The sequence below is a fragment of the Bos grunniens genome, chromosome 12 (assembly GCF_055505025.1).
Source record: "Bos grunniens cultivar Pamir isolate PY7600 chromosome 12, Bosgru_T2T1.0, whole genome shotgun sequence".
In the NCBI taxonomy this organism is placed as follows: domain Eukaryota; kingdom Metazoa; phylum Chordata; class Mammalia; order Artiodactyla; family Bovidae; genus Bos; species Bos grunniens.
This window is the reverse complement of record NC_141176.1, coordinates 36,766,420-36,782,047: the sequence shown is the minus strand read 5'-3', so window position 1 is coordinate 36,782,047 and position 15,628 is coordinate 36,766,420. Positions and strand designations below refer to the sequence as shown.

Sequence of the window (15,628 nt, the reverse complement as noted above, 5' to 3'; positions counted from 1 at the left end):
GTATTGATAGCACTGTAGTAGGTTTTTATTGGAAAAAATCCATGTGTAAATGGACCTTCATAGTTGTCTTGTTCCAAACCTGTGTTGTCCAAGAGTCAGTTGTACTTTGAAAAAAAGTGTATGTAAAAATCTAGATGAAAATGCCTCTACTTACGTTGTACTTACCAAGTATAGCAATGAAATCAAGAGACATTTGGCCTGTAAAGATTTTGGTTTTAGGAGGGGTGGAAAAATTAAGAAGAAAAGTCTTTTGTTAATACTTGTACAGGAGATTATTATCTATTTGATGATGATACCTGATAGTACATAGCACTTTAGGTTTCTAAGCTTTTTTTCACATGTCTGTGTTGGTTTATATTTTATTGTTTACTTCTAACTATCATAGATGTAGATTATTATTCCCATTTTACCAGTAACATAATTTATTTTTATGTTCAGTGATGTTCCCGAAGTCAACCTGTCAGTGAGTGGTGGTGCTGGAATTCATATCTAAGCCTCTGATTCCTAAATTTCTGATCTAAGTCTTGTGCTTTATATGCTGGAATACAAACTTTACATGTTTTTAATAGAATTTAAATGGTTTCAAATTTTGGGTTAGTATTTAGGTGTTGATGCATGGATACTTACAGATGCATGTGTTTATAAGCAGATAAGTCCATTTTTCACATACATTTGAATTGTTCAGATAACCCTTTTTCTTTAATATAAAAGTAACTTGAAATTCAGTTTTAATTGTTATCATTGTTACATTGATAACAAAAATTCATTGTTATCATGAATTTTACATATATGGAATCCAAATAAACAAGATAGTGGTGAACTGTATTTTTCTCATACTTTCTAATATCTTTTTAAAATTTATTTTAAAATATTTTGATACTGTAATCTTTTAAGGTTATTCTCTGATCCACATTAAAAAATAAACATTACAACATACCCATGCACTTACTCTAATTACCTATAATGTACTCAGATATTTTTTTACTCAATTCTGTTTCAGTTTTTATATTTTTTTTATTTAGAGAATACTTTATTACCTTCTGTAATCAAACTCATGTAGATAAGACCTTATATATTTAATATAGTGCATTACCCATGTACAAATGGAAAAAATTATATTTAATGTTTCTAGACCAATATGGCTATTAATTTCTGTACAATGCCAACCCAACACAGTACAACTGGGATACTTTTTCCAAAGTTGACAGCACAGCCAAAGTTTCCAAAAATTCAAATTATATTTATTTATTTATATAAAAAGACCAATAGCAGTATGTTATGCATCAATAACAGCAACAGCTTTTCAAAGTTATGCAATCATCTGAACAAAATTATAGAGACATCTAGCACACTCCATTAAAAAAAAAAGGTAAAAAAACAAAACCTCAGAAAACAACAAAGTTCTGTTACTGTTGTGGTACCTGGCACCATTTTTTAAAATTATGTTTCTCAGTCATCATCTGGAAAGAAAACATTCGAGAATAACATCATTAAAAACAGATCTGATAAAGCATAGTCACTACTACATATCATAAAGCAGCTACAAGATATTTTACATTCCCAGAGGTTTGATACAGTACTGTCCTACATCTGTGATACTAGAGGATATAATTTAAAAGGCATTATTTGAGACTTGATTCTGCTTTTCTAGCAGAGGGCCCAAATGATGGTTATGACACAGCTCTCGTACAGAAATACACCTTCTTAGATAGGATTTCCTTTCTTTAGTGGCATAGTTCTAGGTACTCACTGCTCTTCATGAACATCAGCTAAAAATTGATTAAAAAGATAAAACACAACCATTGGATTCATACAAAGATGACTGAGGAGAGGCAAGCAGGACTCAACTCAAGTAGTAACCAGCTCCATCATATCTGAATGGTTAAGAGTGTCATGGAAGAAAGAAGATGGCAAGTACCACTTAAAAGCTTTGGGCCACAACCAAAACACAGCATCATTTCAAACAGAAGCAGTAGACAGACACTGCCCATTTGGATATGTTCAAGGATGTTGCTGTCACTGTTTCATCATCTGCTCACTCATCCAGGAAGAAGGGGAGATCAGTTACTATTTCAGTTTTTTTTTAATGCTAATTACCTTGGGCTTTCTTGAGCCCAATTAAACAGTGATACATTAATTTCAGTATGTTGGGGTAACAGAAATAACTTACTGACATCCCTTATTCTTGAAACAATTTAGAAATTGAAGTGTGAAAATGAAAGCATTTAAAAAATGGGTTGTTGAGGACTTCTCATTTCTGGTTCCACATTTAAGGAGTTTTGAAGTTGCCACACCATCCTATCAACAACTAAAAAGCTGAACAAACTGAAAAACCTCTTCGAGCGATCAGAGATGGAGTACACTTTGAAATATGCCAGAGCATTCTGTTCTCCTTAATAAGGCCTGCACTCAGGAGAAAGTAGTTCATCAGGGGCTATTATCAGAGGCAAGTGGACATGGGGGAAAGGAAATAACCCAATTCTAGTTAACTCTAGACTTCCACACAGGAAGACCCAACTCCAGCCCACTATGTCCATCATCTCCTACTTAAGGAGCGGAGAACAGAAGACTGAGAAACACTTGTAAAGTTCATAGTTTGACATCATATGCTCAGTGAAAGACTTAAGACCTAATCGTAAGACTATAGAACAGTTCCCCTTCTCCCGCACCTTCCTGCCATGTTACTGAAGGCCTTTTACACAGAACATGTCCAGCCATCAGGAAAAAATACTGAACAGCATGTTATTGGCATAAAAACAGATGTATAGATCAGTGGAATAGAATAGACAGCCTAAAAATTAAACCACATATGGACAATTAATTTATGATAAAGCCAAGAATACACATTGGGGATAGGACAGTCTCTTCAATAAATGGTATTGGAAAAACTGAACGGCGACATGCAAAAGAATTAAACTTGACCATTATCTTAAACAATACACAAAAATTAACTCAAAATAGATTATAAAGACTTGAACATAAGACCTGAAGCCAATAAAACTCCTAAAAGAAAACATAGGCAATAAGTTCCTTAAGGTCTTGGTGATAATTTTTTGAAGACATCAAAAGTAAAGGCAACAAAAAAATTAGCAAGGTGGGCATCAGACTAAAAACTTTCTGAACAGCAAAGGAAACCATCAACAAAATGAAAAGGCAACCTACTGTATAGAATAAAATATTTTTTATGTTTTTTTGTAATATATTTATTTTATTGTATTTTTTAACTTTACAATATTGTATTGGTTAACCCTCCTCCCTCCTCCCTCCCCGCACCATCCCTCTGGGTCGTCCCAGTGCACCAGCCCCAAGCATCCAGTATCGTGCATCGAACTTGGACTGGCAACTTGTTTCATATATGATATTATACATGTTTCAGTGCCATTCTCCCAAATCATCCCACCCTCTCCCTAAAGGGTTGATATCCAAAATATATAAAGAACTCATAAAACTCAAGTCCAGAAATAAAACCACTTAATGGTCAATCCATGACAAAGGAGGCAAAAATATACAATGGAGAAAAGACAGTCTCTTCAATAAATGGTGCTGGGAGAACCAAACTGTAAAAGAATGAAATTAGAACATTCCCTAACATCATATACAAAAATAAACTCAACGTGGTTTATAGACCTAAGAGTAAGACTGGATACTATAGAACTCCTAGGGGAGAACCTAGGCCAAACACTATGGTGTAAATTGTAGCAATATTTTTTTGGATCTGTCACTTAAAGGTACTAAAAGCAAAAATAAACAAATGGAACCTAATGAAACTTAAAAACTTTTGCACAGTGAAGGAACCATTGACAAAAGAAAAAGACAATGTACTGAATGGAAGAAAATACTTGCAAATGATCTGACTGATAAGGAATTAATAGCTAATGTATATAAACAACTCATAGGACTTAACATTAAAAAAAAATGGAAAATATTACAACATTGTAAATCTATACCCCAATAAAAATGAAAACAGCCTGGTTTTAGTGAATTGATAGCAACCACTGTGGAAAACAGTATGGAAGACTCTCTAAAAATTAAGAAAAGATCTACTATGTTGTTGTTTAGTCACTGAGTTGTGTCCAACTCTTTTGTGACCCCATGATCAGTAGCAGTAGCCCACCAGGTTCCTCTGTCCATGGGATTTTTCCAGGTAAGAATATTGAAGTGAGTTGCCATTTCCTTTACTAGTGGATCTTCCCAACCTAGGGATTGAACCTGGGTTTCCTGTACTGCAGGTGAATTCTTGACCACTGAGCCTCCTGAGACACCTCTGGAACTACTATATGATCCAACTCTATCCAAAGAAGACAGGAATATTAATGTGAAAATATAGTATGCTCTCCTGTGTTTATTACAGCATTACTTACGATAGCCAGGATATGGAAGCAACCAAAGTGTCCATTGATGGATGAATGGATGAAGAGATCGATGTGTATATATAGAATGGAATGTTAGTCATAAAAAAGAAGAAAATTTTGTGATTTGTGGCAAAATGGATGGACCTTAAAGGCATTATGCTAAGTGAAATAAGACAGGGAAAGACAAATACTTAAGAATCTCACTTTTATGTGGAATCTAAAAGATGACAAAAATTGAGCTCATGGATATGGAGAATAGATTGGTGGTTGTCAGTGACAGGATGGGCAAAATGAGTGAAGGGGGTTAAAAAGTACAAACTTCTAACTATAAAGTAATTCATGGAGGTGTATAGCATGGTGACTATAACTAATAATCATGTACATGTGAGAATTGCTAAAAGAGTAGATCTTAAAAGTTCTTAACACAAGAATAAAAATGTTTTGTAACTGTGTGTGGTGATGGATGTTAACTAGACTTACTGCTATTATCATTTTCAACATATGCAAATGTCAAATCATTACATTGTATACCTGAAACTAATGTTATAGGTCATGTCTAAATTTTAAAATATTAGGCGTACTAAAAGGCAGAATAACACAATTTGGAGAGACAAGGAAAGTATCAGAACCAGGGATGTTAGTTATCAGAACAGGAACTTAAAAAAAAAAAAAACAGGCATGTTTAAGATGCTAAGGAGTAAGTAGACAACATACAAGAACAGATAGGTAGTGTAAATAGAGAGCTAGAAATACTACCTCTAAAAAGTAGAACAAAAACTGAAGAAAAAAAAAAAGAACCAAATACCTAAGAACTGTGGGACAATTGCAAGCATGTAACATGCAGATTAATGGAAATACCAGAAAGTGAAGAGAGAAAATAATACTTGAAAACTTATGACTGAAAATTTCCCCAAATGTATGTCTAGACACCAAACCACAGATCCTGGAGTTCAGATAACGCCAAGCGGAATAAATGCACAACAAAAGGTCTGTCACTTCAAATGACAGAAAGTCAAAATTAGAGAAAAACCCTGAAGGAAATCAGAGGAAAAAATAACTTCACCTATAGAAAAACAAAAGTAAAAATTATGTCCAGCTTCTCCTCAGAAACTATGACACGACAGTGGATTGAAACATTAAAAAATTTTAAACATTTAAAATCTTGAGAGGGAGGGAAAAAAATCAGCTTAGAATTATGTACCCTGCAATATTTTGATACTCAATTGTGAATGTGTCTGGTGGTGAAAGTCTGATGCTGTAGAGAACAATATTGCACAGGAACCTGGAATGTTAAGTCCATGTTCAGTTCAGTTCAGTTCAGTGAGTCAAGGTTAATTGGATGTGGTCAAGCAGGAAATGGCAAGAGTGAAGACCAACATCTTAGGAATCTGTGAACTAAAATGGATGAGAATGAGCAAATTTAATTCAGATGACCATTATATCCACAACTGTGGGCAAGAATCCCTTAGAAGAAATGGAATAGCCCTCATAGTCAACAAAAGAATCTGAAATGCAGTACTTGGGTGCAGTCTCGAAAGTGACAGAATGATCTCGATTTTATTTCTAAGGCAAACCATTTGAAATCACAATAATCCAAGTCTACACCCCAACCACTGATGCCAAAGAAGCTAAAGTTGAACTTGTATGAAGAGCTACAAGACCTTCTAGAACTAACACCAAAAAAAAGATGTCCTTTCCATTATAGGGGATTGGAATGCAAAAGTAGGAAGTAAAGAGATACCTGAAGTAATACGCAAGTTTGGCTTTGGAGAACAATAAAGCAGGGCAAAGGCCAAGAGTTTTGTCAAAACTCTTAGCGTGTTTTGTCAGTACAGGCTGGTCATAGCAAACACCCTTTTCCAACGATACAGGAGCACATGCACATCACCAGATGGTCAATACTGAAATCAGATTGATTTTATTCTTTGCAGCCAAAGATGGAGAAGCTCTATACAGTCAGCAAAAACAGGACCTGGAGTTGACTGTGGCTCAGATCATGAACTCCTTATTGCAAAATTCAGGTTTAAATTCAAGAAAGGAGGGATAACCACTAGGCCATTCAGGTATGACCTAAATCAAATCCCTTATGATTACACAGTGAAGGTGAATAGATTTAAGGGATTAGATATGGTAGACAGAGTGCCTGAAGAACTATGAATGGAGGTTTCTAACATTGTATAGGAGACAGTGAACAAAACCATCCCAAAGAGAAAAAAAATGCAAGAGGTCTTACAAATAGCTAAGAGAAGTGAAAGGCAAAGGATAAAGGGAAAGATATACCCAACTGAAGGCAGAGTTCCAAAGATCAGCCAGGAGAGAGAGAAAGACTTCTTAAGTGAACAGTGCAAAGAAATAGAGGAAAACAATAAAATGAGAAAGACTAGAAATCGCTTCAAGAAAATTAAAGATACCATGCAAGGATGGACACGGTAAAGAAGACCTAACAGAAGCATAAGAGATTAAGAAGAGGTGGCAGGAATACACAGAAGAACTGTATAAAAATGGTATTAATGACCTGGATAACTGTGACGGTGTGGTTGCTCACCTAGAGCCAGACATCCTGAAGTGTGAAGCCAAGTGGGCCTTAGGAAGCATTACTACAAGCAAAACTAACAGAAGTGATGGAATTCCAGCTGAGCTATTTCAAATCCTAAAAGATGCTGCTGTTAAAGTGTTGCACTCAATATGTCAGCAAATTTGGAAAACTCATCAGTGGCCACAGGACTGGAAAAGGTCAGTTTTCATTCCATTCCCAAAGAAGGGCAGTGCCAAAGAATGGTCAGACTACTGTACTGCTACGCTTATTTCACATGCTAGCAAGGTTATGCTGAAAATCCTTCAAACTAGGCTTCAGTAGTATGTGAACCAAGAACTTTCAGATGTGCAAGCTGGGTTTAGAAAAGGCAGAGAAACCAGAGATCAAATTGCCAACATTCATTGGATCATGGATAAAGTAAGGGAATTCCAGAAAAACATCTGCTTCATTGACTATACTAAAGCCTTTGACTGTATGAAAGTCACTCAGTCGTGTCCAGCTCTTTGTGACTCCATGGACTATAGAGTCCATGGAATTCTCCAGGCCAGAATACTGGAGTGGGTAGCCATTCTCTTCTCCAGGGGATCTTCCCAACCCAGGGATGGAACTCAGGTCTCCTGCAATGCAGGCAGGTTCTTTACAAGCTGGGCCACAGGGAAGCCAATTTGACTGTGTGGATCGCGACAAACTGGAAAACTCATAAAGAGGTGGGAATACCAGACCACCTTACCTGTCTCCTGAGAAACTCTATGCAGGTCAAGAAGCAACTGTTAGAACCAGACATGGAACAACAGACTGGTTCAAAATTGGGAAAGGAGTACAACAAGGCTGTATTTTGTCACCTTTCTAACTTTACTTACATGTAGAATACATCATGCAAAATGCCAGACTGGATGAATCACAAGCTGGAATCAAGATTGCCAGAAGAAATATCTATAGCCTCAGGTATACAGATGATACCATTGCTAAAGAACCTCTTGATTGAGGGTAAAAGAGGAGGGTGAAAAAGCTGGCCTAAAACTCAGCATTCAAAAAACTAAGATCACGGCATCTGGTGCCATCACTTCATAGCACATAGATGAGGAAAAAGTGGAAACAGTAACAGATTTCATTTTCTTGGGCTCCAAAATCACTGGGAATGGGGAGTGCAGCCATGAAATTGAAAGACGCTTGCTTCTTGGAAGAAAAGCTATAACAAACCTAGACAGCCTATTAAAAAGAGACATCACTTAGTTAGTAATATAGTCAAAGCTGTGGTTTTTACAGTACTCATGTACAGATGTGAGAGTTGGACCATAAAGAATGCTGAGTACCGAAGAATTGATGCTTTCAAACTATGGTGCTGGCGAAGACTCTTGAGAATCCCTTGGACAGCAAGGAGATCAAACCAGTCAGTCTTAAAGGAAATCAGTCCTGAATATTCATTGGAAAAGACTGATGCTGAAGCTGAAGCTCCAATACTTTGGCCACTGATGCAACGAGCTGACTCATTGGAAAAGACTCTGATGCTGGGAACGACTGAGGGCAAGAGAGAAGGTGGCAACAAAGGATGAGATGGTTGGAGGGTATCACTGACTCAATGGACATGAGTTTGAGCAAACTCAGGGAGATAGTGAAGGACAGGGAATCCTGGCGTGCCGAAGTTCATGGGATCGCAAACAGTTGGACTCGGCTTAGCAGCTGAACAACAAGGACTGAATAGGTGGAGCATAGAGGATTTTTAGAGCAATGAAACACCCTGTGTTTTCACAGTGTCAGTCCCATAAGGTGTATACCACTAAATGAACCCTGATGTAACCTCGGTGGACCTTGATTATGATGTATCCATATAGGTTCATGATTATAACAAACTACCATTGTTGTACAGGGTGTTAGAGTGTGAGAGGTGGGATGGGAAGTGAGGGGCTATGTGGGAAATCTCTGTACCTTTTCTCTAAATTTTGCTGTAAACCCAAAATTCTTTTAAAAATGAAGTCTTAGCGCACCAGCCCCAAGCATCCAGCATCGTGCACTGAACCTGGACTGGCATCTCGTTTTGGGGCTGGTGCGCTGGGACGGCCCAGGGGGATGGTATGGGGAGGGGGGAGGGAGGAGGGTTCAGGATGGGGAGCACGTGTATACCTGAAATTAAAAAAAAATAAATAAAATAAAAAAAAATAAAATAAAAATGAAGTCTTTAGAAAGTTACTTTACAAAAGTTTGAGGATCAAAGTTTGAGGATCACTGGATGATTTAAAAACAAGTTTCTTTCTCATAGAACTTCTCAGAACCTTTGTTATGCATGTGATTCTCCAAGAAGGGAACAATACATGCAGTTTCTCAAACTGAAGCTGTCTGAGGAAAACTGAGAATTTGAGAAATACTCTTTCATTAAGTGGAAATCAGAACTTCTAAAATACTTGGAAAAACAAAAGATTTAAACATCCTCCAAAAAATTGGTTATTCTCAAGAAAAAATGTTCATGTGTAAGAAAACCTTTTGACAGGTTTGATAACACTCTGGGATGAGGAAATGATGATGTTACTTTTTTGTCTGGAGATTTTAAAAAATCTAGATTTATCTCTCTTTCTGGAATGTTTTCTTTTTAATAAAAGAAGGAGTTCCTTCTGTCCCCTGATTTTTAGTAGTAAATTTTAATTACAAGTTTTATTTTTTTCTATGTTAGGTACAATATTTAGATCATGGATTCACTGAGAAGATTCCACAGTGTCATCTTTATCCTATTTTACTGTATCCTGATACACCGCAATTTTGTATTCCTTGTCAGCTCTATAACACCATACCTGTGAGTAAACAGTGATTTGTAGGGTGGTTAATTTTAAGTACTGCCTTTTTATTAATAATAATTTTTAGAAATTGGAATGTTAAATGAAATCCCTTTCAGTAAATAATAAAATATTTAGAAATAAGCTTACTAAGACAACTAAAGGGTGTTTATGAAGAAAACTACAGGATTATACTAAAGGGTATAAAAACATTGAATAAATTTAAGAGATACAATTTCTTCATAGATGAGAATTTTATTTGAGATTATTGATTTTTAGTTATTGTTTCAAGAAATTGGAAGCTAGAGCAGAGAAAGGAATAGCATATTATCTCTTGCTCCATAACAAATTAAGCTTAAAATTTAGTGATCTGAATCAACAATAAGCTTTTTAAAAAATTCATACAGTTTCTGTGGTTCAGGCATTGGGAGCAGCTTAGCTGAGTGGTTTTAGCTTAGCATCACTGGTGACACAGCAGCAAAGATGTGCACCAAAAATGCAGATCCAGAGAACTGACAGATAAGGATCTGCTTCCAGATGTTCACTCACAGGGCACTGGAACTAAGCTGGGACTTCTCATGGGCTTTTGGCAGAAAGCCCCTGTTCTGCCTATGTGAACCTCAACATAAAAGGTAACAGTCACTTCCCTGCTGGCTCAGAAGTAAAGAATCTGCCTGCAATGTGAGAGACCTGGATTCCATCCCTGGAGGGGAATGGTTACCCGCTCCAGTATTCTTGCCTGAAGAATTCCATGGACTGAGGAGCCTGGTGGGCTGCAGTCTGTGGGATCGCAAAGAGTTGGACACAACTGAGCAACTAACACTTTCACTCTCATTGTAGTCATTATACAAACATTGCATTGACATGTTGGTCTTTTTTTTTAAGTTTTATGATTTTTTTTTTTAGGGCTTCCCTGTAGTTCAAACAGTAAAGCATCTTCCTGCAACGCAGGAGACCCAGGTTCAATCCCTGTGTTGGGCAGATCCCCTGGAGAAGGAAATGGCAATCCACTCCAGTATTCTTGCCTGGAGAATCCCATGGACAGAGGAGCCTGGTGGACTACAGTCCGTGGGATCACAAAGAGCTGGACATGACTGAGCAACCAGCACCATCACTAAACATGCTGTTTTGGGGGATGTAGGTTTATATTTTTAAATCATAAAATGCTTTAAGAGAATAATATTTGAGGAGCCTGATACCAATTGTTAGTTTCTTTTTTAATTATTTTAATTGGAGGCTAATTACTTTACAATATTGTAGTGGTTTTTGCCAAACATCGACATGAATCAGCCATGGGTGCCCGTGTTCCCCATCCAGAAACCCCCTCCCACCTCCCTCCCCATCCCATCCCCCAGGGTCATCCCAGTGTACCAGCCCTGAGCACCCTGTCTCATGCATCGAACCTGGACCAGTAATCCACTTCACATATGATAGTATACACATTTCAACACTACCTTTCAAATCATGCCACCCTTGCCTTCTTCCCACAGAGTCCAAAAGACTGTGCTTTATCTGTGTCTCTTCTGCTGTCTTGCATATAGGGTCATCGTTACCATCTTTGTAAATTCCATATATATGCGTCAGTATACTGTATTGGTGTTTTTCTTTCTGACTTACTTCACTCTGTGTAATAGGCTCCAGTTTCATCCACCTCATTAGAACTGATTCAAATGCATTCTTTTTAATGGCTGAGTAATATTCCATTGTATGTATGTACCACACCTTTCTTATCCATTTGTCTGCCAGTGGACATCTAGGTTGCTTCCAAATTATTAGTTTCTTAAGATTTTTTTTTTTATTATACACCCATGATTCTCTCTACAAACTGCCTGTATATTTTGTCCTCCTCTAGTGTTATCTGTTTATGGCTACTTTTATGTAGCTTCATCTACTTTCTGCTCTTATCTTGTGAAAGAACCTGAGTTTATTAATCTCAAATAGGTTGGGAATGTCTGGCAACCAGATGCAGTAGAACTCCTTCAGGAGCTGCTTTCAAAGAGAGAGGTGGAAATTCACATTATGGTAATTTGTATTTAAAGTATATATCATTGATTTAGTTTATCTGTCATAAAGCATTACAGGTAACATAATTTGTGAGATTTTTTTAATGAATAACTATGTTCCTGTGGGATTGTAAACTACTCATTAATATAAAAGAAGTTACCACTTTGGTTCTTAGGCTCGTTTTAAATAAAACTAATTTTGAGAAAGTTCCTGAGAACTTCCCAGAAGCAAGAAAGTCAGTAATTTGGAAGATCCCTTATTAACAACTTACTTTGACATGGGAGGAAATGGAGCTGTTTATAAAAACACACATGATAGTTTTCAGGATGGTGCTGTGTGTGTAGCACTATGTTAGGTGCAGGTAATTCTCATCGTCAAAGGCCTTGTCTACTTAGTGAAACAGTGAGACACAGGACAAAAACCTGAAGACTACACCACAAAGAACTTGCTGGGAACTGGTGACTGGTAAAAACAGTGAAGTGTAATAGGAATGTAGGAATGGGAAAGTCAGTGAAGTTCTCCTGACCAGGGAAATGCAGTGTTCAGGTAGGCAAAGGGACAGAAATGGACATGTCTTGAGGAGATGTGTTTGCTACAACAGTGGAAGTTTTGTGAGGAACAGTGGTGGGAATAGCGTGTACGAGAAGCAGACATCAGTCAGGAGGCCCGTTGGAGGTTCCTGAGCAGTGAGGTAAAGAGAAGATTAACGGGGATCTTGTTTGAGGATTCCAGTAGGAAGATATAAAACCGTAAGGAAGTATTTCTCTACGAAAGGTGATGATAGGCTGACAAAGATCTTAAAAGAGCAACGGACGCAAATAAGATGGTGGAGAAGCCTGTACGGTTGTTCACAGCCTCTGTGGGCTGTCATGGAGGTCCCTCAGAGATGGCACTGTTGAGTTTATGCAGGTGGCTTACTTTGCTTCTTGGCTTAGCCTTGGAGAACAGCATGGAGTGTACCAAAGGCCCTCAATTTCTCAGAAACCATGCTGGTGCTGCCTGCATCCCTGCCACTGTAGCTGACCTCCCCCAGAAGTGCCACTCTGCCTGACAACTGATGGCACTGACCGGGTGCTTCTTACCTGCTGGACACTGTCTTTGGGCTTGCAGGTGCAGCAAGAGTCAGAGTCCAGTCTTCGTTGAGCTTCCATTTTAGTGATGGGAAACAAAATATATACACACACACAAACACACACATATAGGGAGGGGTGGGCAGGGGAGGGATGACATTTTAATACAGTGGTCAGGAAAGACATCCCTAAAAAGATAAAACTTGATTAAAACTTTTAAATGGTGAGAAGAGACGCCGTGCGGATAGCAGAACGGTGCAGAGAGCTCTAGGCCAAAGATGCGTGGAGCCTTCAGGGAGCGGGAGCAGACTGGAAAGGAGCTGGAGTAGAGAGCTCAGAGAGCTGCAGTGGATGTGATCTGACCTCATGTTGTGCTGTTTTCATTGTGAATGGTGGAAACTGGACAGGAGAGAGAGGTATAAGCAGGCGATCTGCTGGGAGGCAGTACACTAACTCAGCAGAGACCTGAGTTTGGACCAAGCTGGTATCAAGTGAGGGATGGTCAGCTCATCACTCAGATGCATGTTAGGTACCTGATATCTGTAAATGGACCCATGAGTTTTAAAACCATTATAGGACTCCTGGACTTGTTAATTTCTTCTGATTCCTGCTGTTTGGGGATTTTTAACTAAATTTCATTGCTTTACCCCTGAGCATACTTTTTCATTCTTCTTCTACTTACTATAAATTATTAGTATCATCTAGAGACGAAGTATAGGAAAAGGCGATGGCACCCCACTCCGGTACTCTTGCCTGGAAAATCCCATGGACGGAGGAGCCTGGTGGGCTGCAGTCCATGGGGTCGTGAAGAGTCAGACATGACTGAGCGACTTCACTTTCACTTTTCACTTCCATGCATTGGAGAAGGAAATGGCAACCCACTCCAGTGTTCTTGCCTGGAGAATCCCAGGGACGGGGGAGCCTGGTGGGCTGCCGTCTATGGGGTCACACAGAGTCGGAAATGACTGAAGTGACTTAGCAGCAGCAGCAGAGATGATGTATAAAATTTTCTGATAACTACGTATAGGCATGTAAATGTATTTTATAACAACCAAAGTAGTAGAATTATTGCTTCATTATCTGCCAAAATACCAGGAAGGAAATTTTACAGAATGAGTCACTAGTCAAACAAGAAATACTGTGATTGTCGGAAGTCCAATTCCATTTTTCCTGAATATAAAGTTTTAATCTTCAGACTGTTTTTATAGTAATGATCTCGTTTATTGAACTTAAATAGGAACTACCAGAAAATCCATGGGAGAAATTATCTATTCATCTCTATTTTGATGGAATGTCACTTTCTTTCTTTTTGGCACACCATAAATATTGTACCTTTGAACAATCTGAGGAAATATTTAAGGAAGTAAGTAAAGTATGTTTCTGTAAAAATGTATACTATAAAGGAAAATATGGTGAAAATTTGTCATATTTTGTCTCATGCCTCAAGTCTTCCATATAGTCCTACATGTCTGATTTGTTAAGAGAGCCTAGAGGATTTGTAATTCTTTATTGAGAAAGCTTTATAAATGTCCTAAAAAAAACTTTTCAATTGCACTAAAATTCACTTAATATTTCTGTATCTTCAAACCTAATAAGCAGCTCATGTTCTCTGGCATTGTTTGAATGCAGATGTGAATGATAAAATCATAATGAAATTCGCTGCCAGAAATTGACTCCCAAGATAAAATGTTTTTTCCTCATATTTGATATTATAACATTTCCCTCATTTTGCCTACTTGTAGGAACTCAGAGCCAGATTTTAAGCTTAGCTTCAGTAAACAGCCCATTCCAGTTGGCTGGTGCCTCTGTGTTTAATATCTTTAAAAAAAATTAGCCTGTTATAGATATGGTTTCATATTGCAGGCTGCCACAAATATTTTATCGAAATAGGGTACACACCATAAATAATAGCATGAACATTTTATATAGCAAGATATTGTTAGACTTACAATTCACTTATTAGGTTTTCAAATATTCATTTTACCTGTAGTACACAACCAGACAGTGGGTGGTCAGTGCAGTGAAGGAAATTACTTTTTTCTCTCAAATGGAAAACTATTACATAACTTTGTACACATAATCCACACAGCCAGCTATTTCTGTTGAGCAGAGAAGTGTATGGTTTGTGTGCATGTGTGCCCCTGTGTGTTTGTGTAAGTGTTTCATCTGTTCATCATTTAGTCTTTGCCAGATGTATGTACTCTTCACTGTGGCCATTTAAAATGAAAGGTAAGAGCTCCCACTCTTACAAACTAATTACAGTTGTTAACATGCTTCTGGCATAATTTGAGGATTCTTCTTATTGCAATATTAAATTACTCAAAACACTAAATTTTCCCATAGTTAAGTGAAAATGAATGCCAACAAGAACATGCACATGGTTTTTGTGGGATGAAATATGAAAGTGTCTTAAAACAATATTATATAGGTAAAGTTTTCATTGATAATACTATATTATTTCAGAATCCAACAGATTACAATAAAAAGTATGAGGAAGAGAGATGGGAAATAAGGTTTGAGGTAAGTTTCAGTCTAAATATTTTGAAAATTTGGATACTTCAATACGAAGAATCTCATTCCAGATCAGGAAGTAAGCATTTTCTTCTGTAACAGCTTTATTGAGATAATTTATATACCATAAAATTTAACTTTTTAAAGTGTACAAGTCAGTGGTTTTTTAACCTATTCACAGAGTTTTGTAATCATTATAGCTATCTAATTCCACAACATTTCATCTCAAAGAGAAGCCCCACACCAGCAGCAATCACTTCCTACCCCCCTCCACCCCCCAGTTTCCTGGAAACTGTCTCTGTGGGTTTGCCTGTCCTGGACGTTTCATAGAAAGTGAATTATTATAGTACATAGTCCTTTTTTACTGGCTTCTTTCATTGACCATAATGT

The 15,628-nt window shown here is 37.5% G+C and overlaps 1 protein-coding gene across 24 annotated transcripts in view; it reads left to right on the top strand.

Annotated features, from left to right (window-relative positions):
* The window catches only part of RNF17 (ring finger protein 17), a 118,583-nt gene that overhangs the window by 91,201 nt on the left and 11,754 nt on the right, over positions 1-15,628 (top strand). For 15 of the 24 annotated variants that reach the window (XM_086329854.1, XM_086329852.1, XM_086329865.1 and 12 more), the window contains 4 exons: positions 9,554-9,673; positions 11,595-11,675; positions 13,965-14,090; positions 15,191-15,247. In XM_086329854.1, coding sequence (XP_086185980.1) covers positions 9,554-9,673; positions 11,595-11,675; positions 13,965-14,090; positions 15,191-15,247 — 384 coding nt within the window. The remainder of the gene's footprint in view (positions 1-9,553; positions 9,674-11,594; positions 11,676-13,964; positions 14,091-15,190; positions 15,248-15,628) is intronic. The other 9 variants (XM_086329862.1, XM_086329856.1, XM_086329868.1 and 6 more) reach the window with 2 other exon arrangements.